The 27,723-nt window shown below is 39.0% G+C and overlaps 1 protein-coding gene across 1 annotated transcript in view; it reads left to right on the forward strand.

The window, feature by feature from the left end:
* Nucleotides 1-27,723, forward strand: part of GPR158 (G protein-coupled receptor 158) — a 287,041-nt gene that overhangs the window by 120,062 nt on the left and 139,256 nt on the right. Inside the window, exon 3 of the mRNA XM_067561715.1 lies at nucleotides 22,582-22,684. Coding sequence (XP_067417816.1) covers nucleotides 22,582-22,684 — 103 coding nt within the window. The remainder of the gene's footprint in view (nucleotides 1-22,581; nucleotides 22,685-27,723) is intronic.

The raw sequence follows: 27,723 nt of genomic DNA on the forward strand, positions 1-27,723 counted from the left end.
GGAGTGATAGATGTGCTGGAGGGCAGGGATAGGATACAGAGTGACCTAGACAAATTAGAGGATTGGGCCAAAAGAAATCCGATGAGGTTCAACAAGGACAAGTGCAGAGTCCTGCAGTTAGGATGGAAGAATCCTATGCAGTGCCTCAGACCGGAGACCGAGTGGCTAGGCAGCAGTTTAGCAGAAAAGGACTTGGGGGTTACAGTAGACAAGAAGTTGGATATGAATCAACAGTGTGCCCTTGTTGCCAAGAAGGCTAACAGTATGTTGGGCTGCATTAGTAGGAGCACTGCCAGCTGATCGAAGGAAGTGGTTATTCCCTTGTATTCAGCACTGGTGAGGCCTCATTTGGAGTACTGTGTCCACTTTTGGGTCCCCCACTACAGAAAGGATGTGGACAAATTGGAAAAAGTCCAATGGAGGGAAATGAAAATGATTAGGGGGCTGGAGCACACGATTTAAGAAGAGAGGCTAAGGGAACTAGGCTTGTTTAGCCTGCAGAAGAGAAGAATGAAGGGGGATTTGGTAGCAGCCTTTAACTACCTGAAAGGGGGTTCCAGGGAGGATGGAGCTAGGCTGTTCTCAGTGGTGGCAGACAACAGAACAAGGAGCAACGGTCTCAAGTTGCAGGGGGGGAGGTCTACGTTGGATATTAGGAAAAACATTTTCAAAAAAAGGATGGTGAAGCACTGGAATGAGTTACCTAGGGAGGTGGTGGAATGTCCATCCTTAAAGGTTTTTAAGGTGCGGCTTGACAAAACCCTGGCTGGGATGATTTAGTTGGGGTTGGTTCTGCTTTGAGCAGGGGCTTGGACTAGATGACCTCCTGAGGTCCCTTCCAATCCTAATCTTCTCTGATTCCAAGAATGGTATTTTAAAGACCTAAGAAGGGAAACTTTTTATGCAGCATGGTTTGATTGTAAATGGTATGGTTTAGGAAGAAAAGAATACTTGATTTTCAGTTTTGAGAAGGTACTGTAACATCAGTTAATGAGAAATATGGTTGATAAATGCTATTGTCAGCTTGGGCTCTTAAAAAGCATATAGTCACTTACACGTAATGTAAAAATTGATGGAAAACTTGCGTAAAGGAATAACTGAAGAAAGGCAGGTAAGAAGATAGCCTTAACTGGCAGTTTCTCAAGCTGACTAGAGAAACATACTGATGAAGCACTAAAGGGTTTGCTATTGAGATTCCATTTGTCATAGTGAGATCAATGAAGGAATAAAGAAATGGGAGGCACAGTTCTAAAACTGGCAGCTAATATCAAATGGGGAAGGAAAGAAAGGAAATAAAGACAGTTAAGATGAACATTACACTTGGTGACAGAAGGAATTTAAATTTCTAATAAGAAACTAATTTTGAAGGTACAATATTAGGTCAAAGAGCATAGACAAGAGAAAAGAGTCTGAGAGATTATGCAGAATATGTTGATCACAGAGAGATTTGGATGTTACTTGAGAAAATGAATCATCAGAGTTCAGATGCAGTGTTGAGACGTTCCAATGTAAACAAAATGGCGAGTTCCATTGTTAAAGCAGAAAGGATATCTGGACTATCCTCAGCCCCGAAAGGAAAGGAAGCTGGAGGGCTGAATGTCTTTATCTGTTGCCTAAGGTTCAGAACGATCATTCTGGCCTCTATGATCCCATCACTGACCAAGGACAACTGACTCACAGCTCTTGGTTTAAAGGACACTTATTTTCACATTGACATCCATCCTGTACACGGGAGATTTTCTGAGCTTCTGAGCTTCACTGCTACCAATACAGAGTGCTCCCCTTCAGCCTCTTGATGGCACTGAGGGCATTCACAAAGGTGCTATTGGTAATTGCAACCCATTTCCGTCATCAGGGTTCATCAGTGTTCCCCTACCTCGATAACTGGTTACTCAGGGGAAAATCTCAACAGGAAGTATGAGCAACAATATGGTCTGTATTCAGTCTTTTACACTTCTTACAGCTCCAAATACATGTAGACAAGTCCATTTTAAGTTCCACACAGACTAGAAGCTTTCTTGGAGTAACCTTAGACTAAATCAATGCCGATGCATATCTACCTCAGGACAGATTCCTAGCAATAAGGGATCTCATCATCACCTTTGTCTGAGCCCTCAGAAAACAGGTTGAGCTAGCCTTATCCTCCTACGTCACATGGCTTCTTGTATCTATGTGACACCCTTTGCAAGGCCTCACCTCTGATGTCTAGAGGCCTGGCTATGGATTATTTACAGGTCAGACAAGCATAGTTTTGATTTATTCCCCCACAGAGTCCAGGCTTCTTTCTTCTGGTGGGAGATGCAGCCATAATCTTGTTAATTTGGTGCTGAAAGTATTATTCCAATGTTAATTTAGTGTGTGTGAACACACACTTTGGCCCTGATTCAACATAAACAGGTGCCTAACTTTAAGCATGCGAGTAGTCTCATTGTCCTAATGTTCAACATTAGGCATGTAATTAAGTATCTGGATTAATCAAGGACTTTGATACTGTTAGTATTTCCAAGGGATCTGTACAAGTTGCAATGTCTCTTTTCTTCTTCCTGCAGTATATCCTGAATAAAGAACTGGTTAAAGGGGAGACTACAATGGATCATACTGAAAGGTGAACTGTCAGGCTGGAGAAAGGTTACTAGTGGAGTTCCTCAGGGATCAGTCTTGGGACCAATATTATTTAATCTTTTTATTACTGACCTTGGCACAAAAAGTGGGACTATGCTAATAAAGTTTACGGATGACACAAAGTTGGGAGGTATTGCTAATACAGAGAAGGATCGGGATATCATACAGGAAGATCTGGATGACCTTGTAAACTAGAGTAATAGAAATAGGATGAAATTTAATAGTGGAAAGTGCAAGGTCATGCATTTAGGGATTAATAATAAGAATTTCTGCTATAAGCTGGGGACGCATCAGTTGGAAGTGACAGAGGAGGAGAAGGACCTGAGCATATTGGTTGATCACAGGATGACTATGAGCCACCATGAAAAAAGCTAATGCGATTCTTGGATGCATCAGAAGGGGTATTTCCAGTAGATATAGGGAGGTGTTAGTGCCGTTATATAAGGTGCTGGTGAGACCTCATCTGAAATATTGTGTGCAGTTCTGGTCCCCCATATTTAAGAAAGATGAATTCAAACTGCAACAGGTGCAGAGAAGAGCTACTAGGATGATCTGCAGAATGGAAAACCTGCCTTATGAGAGGAGACTTAAAGAGCTTGGCTTGTTTAGCCTAACCAAAAGAAGGTTGAGGGGAGATATGATTGCTGTCTATAAATACATCAGAGAGATAAATACCAGGGAGGGAGAGGAATTATTTAAGTTTAGCACCAATGTGGACACAAGAACTAATGGATATAAACTGGCCATCGGAAAGTTTCCACTTGAAATTAGATGAAGGTTTCTAACTATCAGAGGAGTGAAGTTCTGGAATAGCCTTCTAAGGGGTTCAGTGGGGGCAAAAAACCTAGCTGGCTTCAAAACTGAGCTTGATAAATTTATGGAGGGGATGATATGATGTGACAGCCTAGTTTGGCAATTGACTGATCTTTGACTACTGGTGGTAGATATGCCAATGGCTTGTGGAAGGATGTTAGATGTGATGGGTTCTGAGTTATTACAGAGAATTATTTCTTGGGTGTCTGGCTAATGAGTCCTGCCCACCTGTTCAGAGTTTAACTGATCGCCATATTTGGGGTCGGGAAGGAATTTTCCCCCAGGGTAGATTGGCAAACGCTCTGGGGGGTTTTCACCTTCCTCTGTAGCATGGGGTACGGCTCACTTGCTGGTGGATTCTGTGTACCTTAAAGTCTTTAAACCATGATTTGAGGACTTTAATAACTCAGTCATTGGTTAGAGGGTTATTACAGGAGTGGGTGGGTGAGGTTTTGTGGCCTACATTGTGCAAGAGGTCAGACTAGATGATCATATTGGTCCCTTCTGACCTTAGAGTCTATGGGTCTCTTTTTTTTCATTTTGGGGTACATTTTGTAGGGTGAAAAATAATGCCAGAGATATGTGGCATATGAGCATTTGTTAGATGAATCATGGAAATAGGTTTTTTTTTGTCACTCTAGAGTCTTTCTCCAGTCAATACAAAAATGATACATACCATATTTATCTCCTATGGAAGAGGAACACGGGCAGCTTCACTCTTATATAATGTTTCACTTAGTGAGTTGTTGGTGGGAGGATGGCTTCTTTAGCTGGAGATATTTAATAACTCACTTTTGGTCCATTCTTAGGGACCTTTTCCCTCCACTTAACTGCTACGTACAGTAACAAAACCCTCTAAAAATTCATTGGTGCATTTATAGTAGGTAAATGCTTGAAAGGTAACCAAATGCTGAGTGCTTCCAAACACATGTCCCAAATTTACTTTTTTAAAATATAATTAATGTCCAGAGGCTAGTTCTGCCAGTGTCAGCATATTGGCCAGGATAGGGTTCTTCCAAATAGGTCAAGATTTCAGCTTCACAGTATGTAATATAGGTTTTAAAGGGTTTATAGTTACTGAACTCCAAACTTTAACTGGGTTGTCAGGTAGCCTCCTCACCTGTTTCACTGATACAGAAATTACTTGATAGGGCAGGGATTTATTTATTTTTTCTTTCTCATTCCTGGTTCAGGATGTGTGATTGGAGATGTTTATTGGTATACAGGTATATGAAAGTATATGTATTGGTTCACTAAAACATTTTTCACTCTAGTAGAAGATGGAAGACACCTGACCTTAAGAGTCTATGAGCTTGGTTAGAAACTCAATAGGAGTCCCAAGTTAAACAAAAAACAAAGAAACAAAAACCTTCTCCAGGTGTAAGGATAGATAACAAGTTACTACTATGTGAGTAATATTGCAAATTAGATTAAATGTTCACATAGGCGTGACTATGTATATGCCTGTGTTAAACTTTTGAGCTTTCCCAATGTGAATTAGATGTTGGCAAAAGCCTAAGGAAATTCAGTCAGATGAGTGCTCATGCAGTTAATAAGTGCTTTGCCATCTTTCCTGACAAAACATTACTTCTGGGCTTTAGGTTCCTATGCAGGTTTTTTATAGCAGACAAAGCCAATTTACCAAGGGTGAAATCCTGACCCCTTTGAAGTCAATGGGAGTTTCATCACTGACTTCAGTGAGGCCAGGATTTCATCTCAAGTCTCTGGCCATATTCTTTTCATGCAATTTAACAGTTTTAAAGCATTAAACAAAACCATATAAACAAGTTGACCCATCTCCAGAGTTTCCTGTTCTGTGTCCTAGTTAGAAATTCTGTTTCTGTATGCAAGTACTCTCAGTGGAGCCTGACCCCCATACAGAAACCCTCACCATCAATCCAAGCTACTATTATTTACCTACAGTACAGTATCATTTTTTTGTGCTCTGTCTTCAGAAGGACGTCTTTCATTTTGAGGCAGTATCCCAGGATGCTCTTATGCATAGCTGGTGCTCTGAGTGAAGCTTCTCTGCAAGAATCAGATGCACGGACAGTCTTTGTCATTCACAATATGCCATTTGAGAGACTTCTCTGATGATGTGATTCAAAAGGCTTAGCTTTTCAATGAGATGCTGCTGCTCTGATGGTGTAATATTTTGTAACTTAGCAGTGGCTTGGAGGAGAAGGGCAGGATCATAATAAATAGACCATTTCAAAATATTTAAAATGAATTCGGTCTAATTGGGTAAGTCAGCATGTGTTACAATACTGTAGCTCACACTCTTCCAGAGCTGTTAGCCAAGGGAGAAGTATACAGTATGCTACTTCATTATTTATAAATACAAAGCCAAGATTGAATCTAATAACTGGGTACAAATAAAATTCTTTTAATTTTGATGTTGCTTTCTCTTTGTTGCTTGTACAGTTCGTGTAAGTTGACTTTTAATACTTGTAAATTGGTACTGATATTACTGATATTACTCTCATTTGCTCTGTTTTAACTCTACTGCCTTCTGTCAATTTACTCCTAATTTATACTAGTAGAAGTGATGAGAGTATTTGGCCCTAATGCGTCTCAAGGGATTCTAAAGTGAGAGTTAAAACATGAGATGCTATTGAGTTGAGTCCTTTTTTGTGTGCACATTAAGAATTTACTCTTGTCATGCCTTTTGGGTTATTTCTATAATGGCTTCCAATAGAATGGACTTGCTCTTTCAGACAAGAAGCAAACTTGACATTTTCTTGAGTCAGTAGCAACCCCCACCAAGCATCTTGCTGTTTGTCAGTTGAAGTTTGCATTCTAGTAACGTGCCTCTGCCAGATTGTGCTTCACCACTGCTGTGCATGCTCTAAAAGCTGTGTACGCTAAAGAGAACAAGAGGTACATTTCTACAATTAATAATAGAAAAGTTAATTTTAACAGTGTCAGAAAAGCTCCAGTCTATCATGCTTTGTGAACCAGCATCTGGCAGCTACTGAATAATAGAGACAAAATGCTAGCTCGCTTTTTCTCCGGTGAATATACTGTGGTTGTTATTCATGAGTCCCTGTTTTCATGAAAGTTTATTTGATCGAATGTGTGGGTGATGTGTACCTTATGATTGTCTGGAGCCCACTTTGAGTCATATTTTTTAATGTTACCCATCTGCCATAGTAAACTTGCAAGTGCTTGTGAAAGAAGTAAACGCATTGTGGATAAGTTTGTAGAATTTTTTGACATTTCTAGTGATATCTAGAAAATTCACTTCCAGATTTGCAGTTACAGTATTTTCAAGTAATTGTCAGTAGTTATACTGTATTACTGTTACTGTATTTCAAGTAATTATCAGTAGTTTTACTGACAGGAGTAAAATGGAATAAAATCTTCCACTGTTTCTGGTTCTAGAGATAATTTGATCTGATGCTTTAGTCTTCTGGTGCAAACTGAAAACTTCTTCATCTTTTTTATGTCTCTGTGGTGTTGCCATCTGCCATTTGAACTAGCATGGAGGGCTCAATACATTCAGTATAGCAGGAAACTCTTTTTAGAATTGGTTAAACCATCTGTCACTGTGAGCCATAGTCCTGACTCAGTAACTGTGGACCACTGAATAGAGGGGGAGGGGAGAAGTACTGAATTGATTAGGGTTTAAATGTGTCTGTTCATTTCAGTAGCTTTGTCTCCACATTCCCTCTTCCTCCCCAGCTTGGGATTTGAACCTGCCCTTCAGTTTGTGGGTGTATCTCAATACACCTATCCTGCTTACGTGCATGGGCAGATGTTAGTCATTTTGTCATGTCGTGTAGTCATGTAGTGCTGGATCCTATGGATGAGATTCTGTGCTGTTTCTAAGAAGCACAGTCCCTAGGGGGGCTGGCACAAAGCCACCTTTGTGCCCTTATGATTATGGGCTGTTTCAGGGCTTAGAGAGGCCCCAGGGATCTGTCTAGGTTATGGCAGCCTCCTCTAGCTGTCTGTGCAGAGCATCACTGCTCATAGTCTCTGCAGTGCTGCATGTAGCAGCCTGTTGTACGCATCAGGATTACAAATTTTCCTTAATAATGAGCTCAGCTGTGAAAAGTGAGTGAAAGTTCATAAAATGTCACAATAACTTCTTATAACAAATGGTGGGAAAAGGTGCAAAAAAGACTGAGACTGAATGAGTGCAAACAAAAAGGCCTACTGGTCTAATTCAAAGACTGTTAGGATCATGCCTGGTAAACAAGATCAGTGCGAGACCTGAAATCAATGAACCAAAATGGATGTGTCAGAAATTAGGCCTAATTGGTGAACAAAATAATGAAGGGGTGGGCTGTTCTACCCATCACTTACTTTTGGAGTCCCCAAAAAGAGATTTTTGGGGAAAAGCTCACTACTGCAATGCTGGCTGATTGAAAGACAAGAGAAGGGGAAGGTGCAAGCTTCACGATTGCAGTTGCGCCCCGCACTGTCTCCTGGGACCACAGACCTTCTTCACCCTAATCCTGAGCAATGTCCTGACCACATCGGGCCAGAGAGAGGAGCAGATGATATCTGCACCTCCACCAGCTAAATCCTGAACACAACCTGCGATGAGAGACTTTGTCATCGACACCGCCCCTACAGTGTGTCCTTTTCCTTCCCCACCTTATTTTGTTTGTGTGTGTGTGTTCTCCTTGTGCCTTTGGACTCATAAGAGCCTGTCTTAGCTGGCCAAGACTATACGTCGCACCACTGCTGTAAGCCTGTGACCAGAAAAGTAGCTTAATGCAATGCCTCTAAACAACTGGTACAAGTTTGCCAGGTCTTGGAATGGCTCATAAACATGTGCTTTGCCTGTGTTTTCCCAGCAGCAACATTGCAAGTGAAAGTCAACACTAGAGACAGAAGCTGCAGTTTCTACCTTTGCTATTCTTCTTTCCACCCTCCACCCTTTTGTGTGTTTGTCTTATCTTGTTTTGCTTTCCAGTAAATGGGATCGGACTTTAATAACTGCAGTAATGAAGCTACAGCCCATCTCAACTAACTTCTTCTCTTTTCCCCAAAAGGACAGCTATTACCATCTTTAAAATCTTCTAAGCCTGGGGGCTTTTCTTCTAAAAACTCTCTCTAGCTAAAGGGTAGGAGAACAAGGGATGTTATTAAAATGAAAGCCTTATTTAATACTTTACAGTTCAAATGCTTTAACTGTTTTTCTTTCTTTTCTATATCTTTTTAATAAACAATTCCAAGGCTTTTTAATTGCGTGTTTGTCGTGGTACTAAGCAAGGTTTCTGTAAACCAAACCTTGTTTAGAACTGTTTAATGTTGGACAGTTAGGGTCATGTTAATAATACCTTTGATTCTTTGAGCCCATTTATTTTATCTAAATTAATACAGTATTGACATTGACCCCAGACCTTGGGGTCTGTAGTTTTTGGTAAATTATAAGATGCCTGCTAAGCATGCTTATAGAAATAATAATGGAATTTATTGAAGCTGTAACAGCAAGGAGAAGAACCAAATTATATGTATAAAATTAGACTTAAGTGTTGTGTTAAGGGATTAGAGTGAGGCCTAGTAGAAGTTGGTAGTTGGTATAAGATGGCATGATTATTGTGTGCTTGACTGATAGTTATGAAATTATATGTGCATGGCCTAAGGTTATAACATTTAGCAATATGCATTTAGTGATATTTCAGCATTGCATTGTGTGATAAATAGGTAAACTACAAATGAATATATGGTAGCATCTTAGGGGCTTTTTGCAATAAGAACTAACCATATTGATGTATCAAAACTATTGGGGAAGAGACTCATGTGCATGATTGGGTTAACTGTTGGAAATATAATTATAATCAACTGGAATATCACACATGGACAGCCAGAACCTTAAAATTGGTCAAATATGGTCAAAAATTGGTCAACTAAAACTGGTCAAATATGAATAGAGGCTGAGACTTAATCACATATGGTCCTGGGTGTATGTGGGTGGAATAGAAAAAGGAGTATAAAAGGTTGTCAAAACCAACCCTAATTGGGACACTGGGTACAACACGGGGAACCAAGGTAAGAAGCCTGCCCTAGCGCCTTCCTCTTGTGGTGAGCTACACTGACTGTTGTTTTCATCTTTGTTTCTAATGGTCTCCATTGTGCACAATGATTATAAATATAAACAATGCAGGAAATCATTTTACTGTACTTATCTTATACTTATGTATATTGATTTTCCTATTATTTCAATTACATTTGTCTGTATTAACTAAAGCTCATAAGATTTCTGCGTGTGTTCTTCCAATCTCATCATCTTAATTAACTCTAAGTAGCCACCTGAATACAGAACCCGTTATTTGGGACAGGTGTATTTTGCAATCAGAACTAATCCCAGGCTATATGAATTCTGTTAAAGGTACACTTCATTGCCAAATCAGTTATTCCTAGCCTCTGCATACCTGTCCTTCCTATTATAGTGCATACAAAACATCAGTATAGGACTTCCTAACAAGTGCCTGGACATTTAGAGGTAGTGATTGCACACTTTTACATTAAATCCAATGGCATATGTGAGTGCTCAGCACTTGTGAAAAACAGGCTGTCTCTTAACTTGCTTAAATATGGATCTGAGTGCCAAGAGTTAACTACCCAAGTTTGAAAAATTTGACCACAAGTTAAAAATGTGTGGATTTAAATGGTATTGATGTGGGTGATGTGTATGTAATACAATAGGAAGGACAGGGATAGAGAGAGGCTAGAATTTACCAGTTTGGCAATTAATTTTTATCTTTTAACAAAATTGTAATGTATTTCATAGAATCATAGACGATAAGGGTAGGAAGGGACCTCAGGACCTTCTATACATATAATTTGAGATTTTGCACAATTTTGTTCTTTTAATTATTTATATCAGTTACTAATTGGCTATGGAATAACCACTTTTTGGTATCTGAGGAACAATAAGAAGTATTATTCATCCCCAAATATTCAGGCTAAAAATTATCCCCACCAGCAGCATTTTAAAATTCAGACTCTTAGGAGATGGTCAAATTATGTGGCAATTCTAGTGCATGTTCCATTATTCTTAGTACCTTCACAGAGCACAAGGTAAAATTAATTTTCATTGCGTAAAATACACAGTGCTCTTGATGAGATGCTAGCTTTGACTGACCACACAAGTATTTTAAATCAAACATTAAAAAAGAATGTGAATGGATGCTAATAATATAAACAAAATTAGCATTGTAATAATTAGTTAATTTTCCAGATAAAAGGATCTGTCAACAATTAATTATAACACTGCAGTGGCATTAGGCCTGTATATAGTCAGTGTTTGCTGTCAGAGGTAGAAATATTATGAAAATGTTTGATTACAAGTTATAAAAAAAACCAAAACCCTGTTCTGATAAACTAATATGAAAATGCAATCTTTGCATTGTTAGGAGTTTGCAAAGTGATGATCAATCTACCAATAATTTCAATACAAATGAATAAGTAATTTTGATTGTTAAAGCAGTCAAGTTTTCTGCTTCTGCTAGAGTGGCCAGCATTAGATCCCCTGGATTTTCCCCAGCAAAGCCTTTTGGCAATGCCTCACATGTCATAGACAGAGTCTGCAATATCTTGGAATACTGCCTTCTCAAGTTTGTGAACCGACCTTCAGGTAGAGTACCTGCTGTGCCATGCTGCCAATGGACACAGGAGGCTGAGTGTGTGTGCAAGAAGCGGCAGTGTGGATGCAGTGGATCCTTGGGGGTAGATGTCCTGAATGGCCAGTGAATTCTGTCCCTATGAAATTTGCTTCAGATTAATTATGCTGCATTATGTGGCCACACTTTATACTGGCTATCAAATTAGCAGTCCCATTTGGTTGTTCTTAACAGGTTTTGCTGTGCAAAATTTTTGAGATGTGAAATTATTTAGCACATTTAATCTGAAATGAATGCGGACATGATTCAGTATTTATGTTCAGAAATCAAATCTATTTTTTAAAAGGCTTTATCTTTTCAAGAAGTAGTCTGTGTTTGTAGTCTGCATATATATATCTTCAGCAGTATTAAAAAGTATCTCAAAAACATGGCTTAGCAACTGACCTTGAATTAATAACAAGTTTTAGAAGATGGACAGAATGCTTCCACCATTCAGTAAGGTCACTGGACCATGAAGTACTTGGCTCACCATGTATACATTGAGAGTTCTGTATCCAGTGTAGTTGATGCCCCAACAAGATCTACAGTGTATGTGCATCATTCCTTCAGTGGCGACTCTCACTCTTTTCCTTCCTCCCTGCCCCCATTGCCCCTCAACTTCTTAATTCCTGGCACAGATATTGGCCTTTTTTCCCACCAATGCTTGGGTTGTGACTGCTTTTGCATCACAATGGTGGTGGGGATCAGAACTGAATGGTGGTCATTTAAAATATGGGTTCCTCATGCGTCTAATTGTATTAACTTGTGCTAATTCCACATAGCTGCATTGTGATTAGTTAGAACTCAACATTGTTGTGATCTCTTCCATTAATAGGCATCTTCATGGGATACCATTGAAGTACTGTAACTTTTTGACATAGTTTTTCTGTTCCTAGAACTGTCAGCAGTATCCAGTGTGTTCCAATAATGAAGCAACTTCCTTGCTTGCTTTGTCTTCTGAGTTTTATGTGTTTTGACTTACTGTTAAAACTCATAAAATACCAGAGATTATAACTTTAATAAAAATCACATGCATGATTTTTGAAGTAATAATTATTTAATCAAGTGAACAATCTGAGAGTTCTTTGACATCAGCATTTAACCTGATAATATGCCTGATGATGAGGTGAAAACATTGTGTAAAAAGCAGTGGGCGATTTTTGACGAGGGTTTCAGCCAAGATTTGCTCATGTGAGATGAACATTTTCAGGGTCATAGTTTTGCCTAAGTGAAATACTATCAGGCCATTCGGCTTGCTTTGTCTTACTTAGAATTGAAACAATTGGTTATGATTACAGACATAAATTGTTGTTGTAAAACATTGTTTTAAATTAGTATTTGAAAATTCTGTGTAAAGCTCCTCTTAAGGTATAAATGCTAAGTGACGTGTAGAGCAGCAAAGCCCTCCGTAACCAATAGTCACATGTTTCTTTTCCATGATTCACAGGGTACTATTCTGCAGATTATGTCATAGCTAACACACAGCTGGTGGCCCACAAGTAATCCCATGAAGGCTTATATTGCTGCATTTCCTTACTAAAGGCTAAATTGTGGTTTTGCTACTAACTCTGAGTAACTGCACTGCCACAGATGGAGAGCAGGGATGATGATGCGACTCAGAGCCACAATGGTTGTGTCTACACAGCTGCTGGGAGCAAGTCTTGCAGCCCAGGTCCACAGAAGTGTGTTAGCAGGACTCCTGCTCGTGTTCTCAAAATAGCAACATGAGTGTTCCAGCTCAAGCTGGCTCTTGAGGTCTGAAGCATAGGGATAGGGGTGGGGGTGGGCACCAGAGCCCAATCTACAGTCCAAACCTGAATGTCAAAGCAATGTCTGCAGCTATTTTTAGCACATTAGCCTAAGTCCTGCTAGCATAAATCTAATAAACTAATTCATGCTAAAGCAGGAAAATTCTGAGTGGCTTGGGTGGTTAAAATCAACGACAGTCATGTCAACCATGGCATATGTGATCATTTTAAAACCTCGTTAGCTAGACTACTTATACAGTAGTTATATAAAATTATTAGTTTATCATTGCTGTTTATCGTTATTGTTTATCATTATAAAGCAGTCTATATTATAGCACTGCATCTCTGTGCAGTGTAGCATCATTACAGACCCTTATATTAGTGAATACAACACAGCAACACTGACAGATGATTCAACAATATAAGCAGCTGCCTGATCCAACAGAACAATAATCTTTTGATTAGATGAGATGCAGGACAATGAGTTATTTCAGTCATAGGTAGAAAGGATATAGAAATCCCAAACTGTAACTTTTCTGAAATTCATAAAAATCTATGAACCAAAAGCAAGATACACTGGAAATAATATGTGCCACTGGGATTTACAGTAGCCAAGATGTTGCAAGGAGGCTGCTGGTGGAAGACTCCTCACCAGCCAGATGAAGAATAAATAGTTCATTCTCTTGGTGTCCACAAAGAGCAGAGAGAAAGAGTCTGCTCAGGATGGACTTTTTTCCTCATCTAAAACCTCTTCTTGAACTGAACTAATGTATTTGGGGAAAAATGTACTTGGTATGAGTAACAAGATCAAAAGGCCATATCCTCAGAGGGTGTGAATCAGTGACACTCCATTGACTCTCCGATGCATCCATCTAGCTCTTGGATGAACATAAATAAGAATGGCCACGATGAGTCAGACCAAAGGTCCACCTAGCCTACTATCCTGTCATCCAATAGTGGCCAATGCCAGATGCTTCAATGGGAAGTGTGACAGGGGCTACCGGAGGGTGGTAGAAGGGCGCTACGTTAGCCCAAGAATGATCAAAGCCCTGTTCCCCTAGCAGCTGCCCAAGGCTCCCTCCAGGCTAATCAGGGTCAGTTGAGGCCAGAGCCAGCTGGGATCAATTAGGGTCAGCTGAGGCCAGAGCCAGCTGAGACCCATTGAGCACTGCCTGGGAGCAGATATGAGCTCCCTGCCAGCCAGGCAGTGTGCTCTTGGAGTTTGGAGAAGGAGCAGGACTTTTGAAAAAGGAACTTTGGAGTTTTGAAAAAGGAACTTTGGAGAAGGAAAAGGAACTTTGGAGAAGGAGAACAGTGAGTGGCAGAAGCCAGAGGAGAAGAGGGGGGCTTCCCCGGTGGGGTGGCCACTTAGCCCCGACGGGGTCCCGGGTAGGGAAGCAGCCCAGAGAAAAGACTTGTGCATTTCCTTAGGGCAGCAGCCAGCCACTGCTGTCAGCCAGGGCCTCTGGGCTGGTGTCCGAAGGAGAGGGCGGGCTCGGACACCCCCTACCCCCAAACCCTAGAACCCAAGGTCCCAAGGGCACTACTCAGCCTGCGAAGACCTGCGGGAAGGCTGGTCCGAAGAGAGACGGCCGCCATCTTGAGACTGGTGGGAGTCCCGGGTGGCCATTTTGTGTCCTACCATAGTGAAGAAGCGCTCGGCCCAGGGGAGCACGGAGGCCACCCCATCACAGAAGGAACAGAACAAATATCAAGTGATCCTCCTCTGTTGTTCAGTCCCAGCATCTGGCAGTCAGAGACATGGGGACAAGCAGCTCACAGGGTTGACTTTCTGACCATCTTGACCAATAGCCATTGATGGACCTAACCTCCATGAATTTATCTAATTCTTTTTTGATCCCAGTTATACTTTTGCCATTCACAGCATCCCCTGGCAAAGAGTTCTACAGGTTGACTGCATGTTGTGTGAAAATGTACTTCCTTTTGTTTGTTTTAAATCTGCTGCCTATTAATTTCACCAGGGGACCCCTGGTTCTTGTATTATGTGAAGAGGTAAATAACACTTCCTTATTCACTTTCTCCGTACCGTTCATGATTTTATAGACCTCTATCATATCCCTGCTTAGTCATCTCTTTTCCAAGCTGAACAGTTTTTCTTCTTAATTTCTCATCGCATGAAAGCTGTTCCATGCCCCTAATCATTTTTGTTGCTTTTATCTGTACATTTGCCATTTCTAATATGTCTTTTTAGAGATGGGGTCACCAGAATTGCACTCAGTATTTAAGGTGTGGGCGTACCATGGATTTATATAATGGCATTATGATATTTACTGTTTTATTAGCTATCCCTTTCCTAATGGTGCCTAACATTCTGTTAACTTTTTTGACTGCCACTGCACGTTGAACAGGCATTTCAGAGAACTATCCACAGTGACTCCAAGAACTCTTTCTTGAGTGGCAACAGATAATTTAGACCCCAGCATTTTGTATGCATAAGTGGGATTGTGTGTTCTAATGTGCATTACTTTGCATTTATCAATATTGAATTTAATCTGCCATTTTGTAGCCCAAACACCCAATTTTGTGAGATTCGTTTGTAATTCTTCACAGTCTGCTTTAGACTTAACTCTCTTTAGTAATTTGGTATTGTCTGACAGCTTTGCCTCCTCATTGCTTATTCCCTTTTCCAGTACACTTATGAATATGTTGAACATATCCATCAATGGATCCATCAATGGATATGTGATTGCTGATGTGATTGCAGCATGATTGGCCATTATCTTTGAAAACTCATGGCGATTGGGGGAGATCCTGGATGATTGGAAAAATTCAAATATAGTGCCCATCTTCAAAAAAGAGAAGGAGGAGGATCCGAGGAACTATAGATCAGTCAGCCTCACCTCAGTCCCCGGAAAAATTATGGAGCAGGTCCTCAAGGAATCCATTTTGAGGCACTTGGGAAGAGGGGAAGGCGATCAGGAAGCCAACATAGATTCACCAACGGCAATTCATGTGTGACCAACCTGATTGCCTTCTATTATGCGATGACTGATTCTGTGGATGTGGGGAAAGTGGTGGATGTGATATATCTTGGCTTTAGCAAAGCTTTTAATAGGGTCTCCCACAGCATTCTTCCCAGCAAGTTAAAGAAATATGAGTTGGCTGAATGGACTATAAGGTGGTTAGAAAGCTGGTTAGATCATCAGGCTCAATGGGTGATCAATGGCTTGATGTCTAATTGGCAGCCGATAACAAGCAAAGTGCCCCAGAGGTCAGTCCTGGGGCCAGTTTTTTTCAACATCTTCATTAAAGATCTGGAGGATGGAGTGGATTGCACCATCAGCAAATTTGCAGATGACAGTAAGCTGGGCGGGAGTGGTAGATACGCTGGAGGGTAGGGATAGGATACAGAGAGACCTAGACAAATTGGAGAATTGGGCCAAAAGAAATCTGATGAGGTTCAGCAAAGTCAAGTGCATAGTCCTATACTTAGAATGGAAGAAATCTGTGCATTGCTACGGACTGCGGACCGATTTGCTAGTTCTGCATAAAAGGACCTGGGGGTTACAGTGGACAAGAAGCTGCATATGAATCAACAGCATGCTCTTATTTCCAAGAAGGCTAATAGCATACTGGGCTGCATTAGTAGGAGCATTGCCAGCAGATCAAGGGAAGTGATTATTCCCATTTATTCGGCACTGGCGAGGCCACATTTGAGGTATTGTGTCCAGTTTTGGGCCCCCTGCTACAGGAAGGATGTGGACAAATTGGAGAGAGTCCTGCGGAAGGCAACAAAAATGACTAGGGGGCTGGAGCACATGACTTAAGAGAAGAGGCTGGGAGAACTAGACTTGTTTAGTCTGCAGCAGAGAAGAGTGAGGGGGATTTGATAGCGGCCTTCAATCACCTGAAGAGAGGTTCCAGGGAGAATGGAGCTAGGCTGCTCTCAGTGGTGGCAGATGACAGAACAAGGAGCATTGCTGTATAGTTGCAGTAAGGGAGGTCTAGGTTGGACATTAGGAAAATCTTTTTCACTAGGAGGGTGGTGAAGCACTGGAATGCATGACCTAGGGAGATGGTGGGATCTTCATCCTTAGGGATTTTTAAAGCCTGTCTTGACAAAGCCCCTGCTAGGATGATTTAGTTGGGGTTGGTCATGCTTTGAGCATGGATTTGGACTAGATGACCTCCTGAGGTTCCTTCCAACCCTATGATTCTATGATTCGAACAGCACTGGTCCCAATACAAATCCCTGGAGGATACCGCTATTTACCTCTCTCCATTCTGAAAATGGAACTTGTGTTCCTACCCTTTGTTTCCTGTCTTTTAACCAGTTACTGATCCAGGAGAGAACCTTCCTTGTTATCCCCATGACTGGTTACTTTCCTTAAGATCCTTTGGTGAGGGACCTTTTCAAAGGCTTTCTGAAAATCCAAGAACACTATATCCACTGGTTCGCCCTTGTCCACGTGTTTGTTGACCCGCTTAAATAATTCTATAGATGCATTCATATGGTTCCCATTGACTTCTGTGGAAACTCATTTCAGGATAGAATTTTGCTGCTAAAGTATAAATAGAGAAAGTATGATAAGTGAAATCCTGTCCCATTGAAATTAATGACTGAATTCCTGTATGCTTGAGTGATGCCAGGATTTCACCCCATGACTTATATTTTATTTAATTTATTTTTATGATTGAACATGCTTGAATAGATGAGAACACCAGAATTAAAAGGGAGTTCTCCGTCTCTGAGAACTTAATAATAGCTTCTCTCTGCTATCATAGTGCAAAGAAAAAAGACTCATATTTGCCTTTAAAAAGTAAACATGGCTTGTGATATGTTCAAGAAATTTGTTAACTGCCATACCTAAACTGAGTAAAGAAATGTGTGCTGTTCTGGACTACCTTTGTTAAAATTTTCTATTATGTCTTATTCTCTCATTTCATCTTCTAAGGATGGAGTTAACCTTATTATGCAGAGACAGCTTGACTTGTTTCATCAAGTCGTGCATGTGGAAATACAGAATTGGACAGCCTTTCCTGTGTCTTGAAACATTTAAAATACCTGAGTCAGGCTGGTTGCATTTTTTTGAGTTGTAGTCCATGGTGCTGAATTAATTAATATTTTTAACCTCTTCATTTTAAAACACTACAGGCCAAATTTACTTGGTGACTTAAACAGTCACTTAAGTTACATGTGAGATGTAACACCACCTACTTTTTATTATATCATCCTGTTAATTGCTTTCTCCTCCACCCCGCATTCTCTCTCTTCACCTCTTTGGTGTGTAAGTAACACTTGTTTTGCGTACCCACTGAATGCCAAATTAGTGCAGTTACACAATTTTGTCACTTACACTTTATTTGTGACCCACTCATTCCTGATGAGGGATTTCTGCATCATTTGTCACCGTTAAGCTCTGAACATCTCAATTTTCAGTTAACATGTTCTTGGATTTTTCCAACCATGTTATTTATGACAAAATGTAGGGAAAAAACTTCACATCCATTTGACTTCTTTTTACTGGTTTTAATATTGTGAATATGTTGATTGAGGTTATTTAACCATAAATAATGTAAAGGTAAATATGATATTCACTGGGCTGGCAAATGTAACATGATCAGATCATTGCAAATATACAGTTGGATGCCTCATTCTTTGGGATTGTATGCATAATTTATAGGTTAATGGGATACATTTGTGAGTCATAATATTGCATAAATAGTATAAAGCTGAAAACATAAAGACTGCAAACCAGGCCATGGATTTCTGAAAGAGGCATATTTTGTTAGCTGTGCAGATGACCAGTGTCCCCTCATAAGCAAATATTCAACTATCAAAGCTAACAAGACTTTTGACAAACCTAGTTTGAATTTTGAGAAATCTATGGCAGGAAGTTAAAACCAGACAAATTCAAATTAGAAATATGACACACATTTTTAACAATGAGGCCATTGGAACAAATTATCAAGGGAGGTGGTGGAATCTCCATATCTTGATGTTTTCAAATCAAGACTAGATTCCTTTCTAGAAGATATGCTTTAGTGAAATACAAGTTATTAGCTCAATACAGAGGTAACTAGATGAAATTCTATGGCCTGTGTTATAAAGGAGGTCAGACTAGATGATCTAATAATCACTTGTGGCCTATAAAAATCTGTGACTCTAAGGATTTGTTTGTCAAAGTTAGCCTTTTTTCTCTGATTTGCAAATTGTCCATAGACTGATCATGTTTTCTTGATTTATTTTTTTATATAAGAAGTTGTTTGCTGAGTAATCTCTGTAAATAACTTGTCACTGTTTCATGAACAGTTGACTGTTCATCTTCAGTATTCAAAATCTGAGCTGTTTTGATTAGACACATTGGTCACATAGTATATTTCTGTTCCTGGACTTGTTGAATATAATTCTTAATCAGGTTTCCAATGCAAACAGGAAAGAGTTTGAAATTTGCTTTCTGTGAATATCCTGGAATATTTGATAAAATGTGTGAGTTTGGCAAACTTTCCTATCAGATTACTAGACCATTTGTGGACTGTGAACCCAAAACAGGGAGCAATCACAGTTACCATCCGCCCCCTTAAAAAAAAAAAAAAAAAAAAAAAAAAGTTTACAACCTAAAGTTCACAGAAAATGTTTTACAGTATTAATCCAGCCTTGGTTTTTGAGTTTATAAGAAAACCTGAAACCAGATGATTTCATGTTTCAGCTTTTTATTTTATTTTTTGTGAATATGTTGAACCCTTCTGTTTTGCAGTGCTAACTTTTGTATGGATTGGATTGGATCCAGAGTAAGTTAGCAGGTGTACAGGATTTGATGTTGTTTTCTGAATTTTTTTGTATATGTGGAGAGTTAGTAAATAATACAAATACTTTAAAAAAATCAGAAGATTTTATGTGAAGCTAGAACTGATTCATAAAAAGAAGAAAAAATGCAGGTCTTCTTTAAGGGGGAAATGCACCCCTTGCAGAGAACTTGTACAAGGCCTTTATACCACTTAGACTGTATGACCTGATCTTGCAGATCCTGTATGGGTAGCCCACTACACCAGGGTAGAACCTCATTGACTTGGTCCAGCAAAACACAGCTCTTCAAAAGTTCCTGCCAAACTACTCCTCAGTTTGCTTTTTCTTTCAGGACCTGCTTTCAGTTGCTGTTTCTGGAGGACCTAGTCTCATCCCAAACATGCTAAAGATCTCTTGTGTTTTGGGTATCAGACATCAGTCATTCCCCTCAGCAAGAAGTTTAGTTAGAACCAGCATCCTCCTGGAACTTGCTTCTCAGAGATTCTTCTGCTCAAACAGTAGGTCCATTCTGACCCACCACATATTAAAAATGACCAGTTCATTCAAGTCATTAGGTTTAATAAAGTGACAATGAATGTTCCAGTTCTTTCCTGGGTACCTATTAATGAGACTGGCCTGGATGCAGCCTTTAGCCCTTTTTGTTATTATTTAATTGTTGTTATCATTACACCCAGTCATGGATGAGAACTCCACTGTGCTAGGTGCTATAAAAACACAAAGCCTCTTCTTCTTCTATGTCAAAGGCTTTTCTTTTAATCAAGTCGTATTAGTTTAATTAATTCACCATCTTTTTCACAATAATGTTTCATTAGAGCTGGTCAGAATTGTGCAACTTTTGAAAATTCAACATTTTAGAAAAGGAAAATTAAAAAAAAAATTCTCTCCCATTTTTTATCACCGCTGATATTTACTCCTTACCAAAATTTGTAATTGAAAATTAATCCTGTAAATGTTTCCATTAAATTGTGTTAGTCTGAGTTTTCTAAAATTGGATATTTTGTAGCTATTTTTTTTCCTGAAATGATTCAGCCCTCCTTCCAAATTAAAAAAATTAAAGACCAAAATTCTGCCCTATTACACCTAAACAATATTAAAAGGAATGCATGGATGTTCAAGAGGTAGAATTTGGCCCAATATTTTAAAATATTCATAATATCTCAGCTTAAGGGGAGACACAACATCTGTGGCATTTTTCAATGCTCTTCTTATAGCAATTTAAACTGAAGAGTAGCAATATAATGAATAGAAGATTAAAAATTTTTTATTTTCCTCTGTGAGAATTCTTTTTTTGGGTCTTCAGGAAAATATTTTTAACACAGAGATGTATAAGGCTGTGTCACATTTTGATATAAAGTATTCATGCAATGAGGATGTTCTGTGGGTGTGGAATTAGGAACACAGCAATATTCACAAAATCCAGTAGAAGCCAGTTTTTGCTCAACTTCAAAGGAAAAATGTATTATCTCTAGCAACATGTAATGTATTATAATGAAGAAAAAGAGCCATCACAGAACTCTCGCCTGAAAAGCATTTCCTGGAACATGAACACTGAAAGGTGCTTGATATGTCACCATTTATAAACCCTCTTAGCCTGTTTAACTGCTACTTTATCCATTGTTAAGGAGGCAAAGATAGTTTAGCATAGCTGCTTGTATTAAACATGTTGATTTTTGCACTTTCAGATACACTTAATCTAGACTGATTGGTGTTAACATTCTTTTCCTTATCGAGTTGATAAGCAGCAGCTGCTAATTAACAAACTTGATTTTTTGGTGCCTTTGGACTCATGCACACCCCCATACTTCTTTGATCTTTATTTCTTTCTCTGCCTCATCAACAATCAGACTGAATAGCTGCATATTCAGTAGGATGAAGGTGAAATGCAAAGGAAACGGGATTTTTGCCCTTTTTCCTTTTGTGTTTATTGAGGGGCTGAATGGTTTTTCACCATATATTTATTCATCCATTTTCTGTTTATTATTTATTACTTGTATTATAGTAGCATCTAGATCACTCAATGAAGATTGGGGCTCAATCATGCTAGGCACTGCACACACACATAATAAGAAATGGTTTCTGTCCGCCCAGACAGGCAAAGGCTGGGAGAAAGGCAGTATCATCCCCATTTTACATACAGAGCGGTGAAGTGATTTGCCCAGTGTTATGCAGGAATTCTGTGTCAGAGCCTGGAATTTAACCTAGGTATATTGAATCCCAGTCAAATGCCTTAACTATAAACCCTTACTCTCTTTGTTTGTGTTTTACATTAGAAATTCTGATTTTTTTTACCCTGTTTTTTTTTTCCCCTGGAAGAATATACGGACAATTAGAGATTTAGCAGGATCATGAAATCACAAGTATTATGGAAGTTAAACTTGAGGAAATAAAGAGCAGGGATTTTTCATTAGTCTGTTCAAAGCTTTGTTTACACTTCAAAATTTTGCTGCTTTAATTTATGCTGACATAGTTAAAAGTGGCAAAACCCGTCTAAATGTACTCATAGTTATACCAATAGAAAAGTGCTGGTAGTGGATTAGTTTATTCTGATTTGACAAAACAAAATAAATTATGCCACAATGAATTCTGGTTTAACTGCATCTAAACTGGGGCTCTCATTGCCTTAACTGTGTTGGTAAAAAAAAAATCACACCCATCACCAACATAGTTATCTTGATAAAATTTTAAGTGTAGGCCATGCCTCAGGCTTTGTTTCTTGTTTTGTTTTTAACACCTATTTAATTCAAATGCCTGAGGAAGGGTTGGGAAGAAAGATCTATTTGTTAAATGCCTCTCCACCTCTTCAACTAATTTTGGAGAAAGGTGAAATACGACTATGGGAAAAATAACTGATAAACATAATGACAAACTGAAATCATTACATAGTTCTTCTTGCAAGAAGGCCTATCAATGTAGCTTATTTTGTATGTATTGTAGCTGAATATACATGTGTGTCTATAGGAGTGTGATCATCTGCATTACGTTCTCTTCCTTCCTTTCTTCTTTCTCACAGTGCATGCCAATTAAAGGCCTTGGATTTGTGCTTGGAGCCTACAAATGCATTTGCAAGGCTGGATTCTATCATCCCAACATCTTTTCAGTGAACAGCTTTCAGAGTAAGTGCTTTTGCTTGAGTTTAAAAAAAAAAAAGAGGGAAAAAAAAAAAAAAAGAAAAAAGAAATAGCATTAATAATGCAGGACTTCTTTTTATCCTTGTCAGGGTTATACAGTAAATTCCCAGTGGCCTGCAACTCTGGGATTATATAATCACTTAAGGAGTTTTAGCCCTTTAGTTTGTCATCTATGACAAAAATCTTGTAAAACATACCTATTTTAAGCATATTTGACTTGTAAATAAAATTTTAAAACTATGAAAAGAAATCTTGCTACCAGGGAATGAAGATTTCTGGCATCAGTATTTGTGCACATTCTGTGAAGAAATAAATATGTATTCATTTTCCCTTGTATTAGTGCAATGAGTTGATTCTTTAGTCTCTGCATCTTTGCATTTTTAATTGTCTTAATGTTACCTGAGTTGAATAGGAAAATCCAAGCTACAATTTTGTACAAATTGGTTATTAGAGATGGTTGGGTCTGAGAAACTGGTCCTTTGTGGGGTGTGCATAACATATGACTTTTACAGGTTTCCTGGAAACATGTGAGGTGAATTCTTGGTACATTATCCTGTTTGCCCATGGGGAGAGACTTGATGAATATCGGAAAATCTCCTAATCCATTTGCATACTATTTCCCAGAATGCTAACTATTTTAAATGGTAGTGAGTCCATCATCTCACTTGCATGATGCTAACTGAGGCCTGTTCTACACACAAATTTTATACTGGTATAAATATTTCAGTTAAGGATATAGTTATACCAGTCCATTTGGACACATTTATACACATTCATATAGGTGCCTTTTATTTGTATAGTATATTCCCCTTCCTCTACAGGAATAGCCATATAGATATAAAACGCCTTTATACAGGTATAACTGCGTCCACACTAGGGGATTGTACTGCTTGAACTATGTGGGTATAGTTAAACCAGCAGGACATTTTGTATGTAGACAAAGCCTGAAACTGGTTAAGTTTTCCCTTTGTAGTGACTTAAATCATAGATGCTCAGCTGCTTTTATTTCTTAAAGCTACTAAAAAAAATAAGATACCTAGATACGAGGTAATCATGAGTAGCACCCTAGGTGAGGGAGTCTGAATAAATTTAACCATCTAATGCACTCCATTTATATGTCTCTCTATGTGGTTCCTCAGTGTTACTTAATGAGTCAACTTTGTTATCTGTGTTATATCACTTCCTGTCCTCTGGTTATATTTTTTTCCCTTTTTCACAGTCTTTAGAGGAGAAACTTGTTCTCCTGTTTTAATATATCTGAAAGAACTGGGACAAAACACCTAAATATGTAACGGATGCACATGTGCACTATGGATGGGCTGATTGCATTATTGAGTCTGAACTCTCAAGTGGACTGGAGGGTAGACTGCAAGACTGCCAGGTTCAAACAATCCAGGTTCTTACTTCACATTTGTGTTGGTGTACAAGTGTCGTGGTCTATGTTTACTTGAGTGAAAAGTGACAAGCACTGCAAAAGGAGTATCAATAGACTAGGGGCCCTTTTTAATGGTAGGTACGTTCCCATGCCTGTTTGCAGGCATCCTGCTCTTCTTAGGGTATCAGCTGGGTCAAACTATCAATGGATAATTAATTCCAGCACTGAGAATTAAATAAGTCAATCCTGATATTGATCCGCAAAGGGATCTCAGTCTTGGCTTATATTATATTATATCATCTATGTATGTACGTATGTGGTATAAATAGTGCAGTATGTTTTTTCAAAAGTTTACATGATTATTTTTGTTTCACTCTTTCATTCATTTTTGTTGAGTGCCTCAGTCAAGTGGTAATCAACTGATTTTCTCATTGGGCTGGAGATGGGAGCAGATAAAGTACAGCTCTGTGATGCTTACTTCGCGCCAGGCTTTGCATGAATCTTTGAATGGACTGAGGGCGATGCTTGGTTGTTCTGCCATGCAGAATGAATTACAATGGAGAATGGGAATAAGAAAAATTCATTCTATGATTTTATAAAAACAAATCCTCAAAACACACAAAAGGGAGGATTAACATAGCTAGGGATATCAAGAACATTGATCACTGGTACCTGCATATGCTGAAACTTAAGGCCTATAAATTAATTTATCTGGGATCACACTGATCTACCCTTAAATTGCTATGAATTAACATGGTAGAGCTTGAGTTTCGGAATGCTCTCTTCTTTATAAGAACTACTTTTATTCAGCTAGACTCAGCTCTAGCTGCCAAATCATGTCAAAAGTGAACAGTGAGGGACAGTTAATGCCAGAAGAAGGTAAGATTATCAAGTGATGGAACAAAAGACAGTGATTCAAAGGCAATTTAGCTCTGTAACCTAAATGCAACAAAAAATGAAACAAGATGTAAAGAACTACAACACACATTTGGAGAATCTCAGAGGCACTAGCGTTAAGAGAAATTCCAGGTGTGAATCCTGTGGAGGCTGAGTGCAGTTGTGACAAAAATGGTCTGACCTGAAAATGTGCTTGAATAGATAGGTTGGTAAAGTCTGATGATAAGCGAGAGAGATCTAAGATTTATAAATAGCAACAAAATTGCACAGACATTGAGTCTTGCATTGAGTCTTGAGCTGCCGTAAGTCGTTGACTTGAGTGGCGTGGATGTGAGACTGAAGTATTTATAAATAATCTTATTGGGATTCTACACCACATTAGAATGTGTTTAATGTTGTTGCTACCGGGTCACCCAGAGTTACTGATGAATCCAGCAGGACCCTGAGGCTTTACAATACTTTGACAAAGTGGTGACAGGTGCCTTTGTTGGGAGGGGAGAACTACATCTCAGCTAGTTCTTGGAAACATTTCTCTCTCCTAGTCAGTGTCACATGGTCTGATTGAGCTCACTGTTCTTTATCCAAGCACTGATCTCTTGCAAGTGTTTGGAAGTTGCTTGTAGAAAATGAGATCTTTAGCTGGGTATCATAAATATAGCATGCATCCTGTCCAAGTAATTTCATATAGACCCTGAAGAAGCAGGAGACAGGATAGATGTCTGTGGGGACTCTAGGAATGAAAGTTTTTTTAGAAGGGGGGAGCAGCTGTCCATTACCTCTAAATCCTACTAGAGAGAAATTATTTGAGCCATGATAGTACTAACCTATCTACACCAGCCAGTCAGCCATACGTTGTGTTTGCTATATTGAAAGCAGCAGAGAGGCTGAGTCATACAATCACTGAGCCACTGACCATTGGCAGGAGGAAATCATCCAGTAGTGCTAACTAGAGCTGTCTTCGTGCCAGGACTCAGTGCAAAGACTATTTGTAAGGTATTCAGGATGTTGGCAGATGTCATGCATTGTTGGACCTTGGTAATCACTGTTTTCTCATTGATTTTGCATAGGAATTAGAGGTTAGGTCAGGCTGGTAATTGGAAAGGTTTTCTACACCCAGTGTTGGATTTATGAGGATCAGGGGGACCATTGTGCTTTTGCAATGAAGTTGGCTCATTCACTTTCTTAAAGGAGGTGTCGCTCATTTGTAAACAGCCTAATATGAGATATTATGCCAGAGAGTTGCATATGGATTTGAGATGATATTTTGAGGGAGCTTGATTCCAGAGAAATTAAACAATCACATATGACACACATATAACTCTGCTTCCATATAAAGTTTGATAAAGGCAAACCATCCCCATTGCCTCTTTCCAGCACTGGGAATCAATTAGCAAACACAAACAATAAATTGTCAAATTTTATGTAATTGTATAATAATCTTTGTGCCCTCCGAAATCTTAGGCTGCTGCTGTGAGGGCTGGTTTGGGTCCTAGAGTAACTTAGACAGCCCTGGAGGGCTGCCTACATTATGATAGCCTGTCCCCAACTACCTTGAATCCCTACAGTGCTACCTGTGGAGGTGGGGAAAGTGACAAGGGGGATAAGCTGTTCTAGATTTGAGTCTGACAAATGATTTGGTTGAGAATTTGAAGATGGAAGGCAGCTTGAGTGAACATGATCATGAAATGATAAAGTTCATGATTCTAAGGAATGGTAGGAAGGAAAACAGCAGAATAAAGACAATGGACTTCAAGAATGCAGATGTTAGCAAACAGATAATTGTAGGTAAGATCCCGTGGGAAGCAAGTCTAAGGGAAAAGAGAGGTCAGGAGAGTTGGCAGTTTTTTAAAGATGTTATTAAGGGCCCAAGAGTAAACTATCCCAATGCATAGGAAAGATAGAAAATATGGTAAGAGACCAGGAGATCTTCAATGACCTGAACGTCAAAAAAGAGTCCATACAAAAAGTGAAAGGTAGGTCAAATTACAAAGGATTAATAGAAAAAACCCAACACAAGCATGTAGGGTCAAATTTACAAAGGCCAAGGCAAAAAAAATTAGATTAAACTAGTAAGAGACATAAAAGACAATAAGAAAACATTTTCCAAATACATTAGAAGCAAGAGGAAGACCAACGATAGGGAACGTCTATTATTAAATATACACGGAAAGATAATAACTGTAAACACAGCAATGGCTGAAATGTTAAATGCCTTTTCGGTTTCAGTTTTCACCAAAAAAAGTTAAGTGTCTGTACGACTAACATAGTGAACATCAGTGTAATTGGGGTAGGATCTGAGGCTAAAATAGGAAAAGAACAAGTAAAGAATTACTTACACAAGTTAGGTGTCTTCAAGTCAGCAGGACCTGACAAAATACCTCCTAGAATACTTAAGAAACTGGCTGAAGAGATCTATGAGCCATTAGTAATTATTTTTGAGAATTTGTGCAGGATGGGAGAGATCCCAGAGGACTGGAAAAGGGCAAATGTAGTACCTATCTATAAAAAGGGGAATAGGGACAACCCCAGGAATTATAGAAAAGTCAGCTTAACTTTGGTACCTGGGAAGATGATAGAAGAAAATAAGGTGATATGGATTTATCAACATGGATTTGTTAAGAACAAATCATATTGAACTAATTTAATATCCTTCTTTGAAAGGGTAATGTGACATGTTTTGACTTTAGCAAGGTTTTTGATACCATTTCACATGACCTTCTCATAAAGAAACTAAAGAATTACAACCCAGACA

The sequence above is a fragment of the Emydura macquarii genome, unplaced genomic scaffold, assembly GCF_026122565.2.
Source record: "Emydura macquarii macquarii isolate MOO-44397 ecotype Brisbane River unplaced genomic scaffold, CSIRO-AGI_Emac_v2 contig_2422, whole genome shotgun sequence".
In the NCBI taxonomy this organism is placed as follows: Eukaryota; Metazoa; Chordata; order Testudines; family Chelidae; genus Emydura; species Emydura macquarii.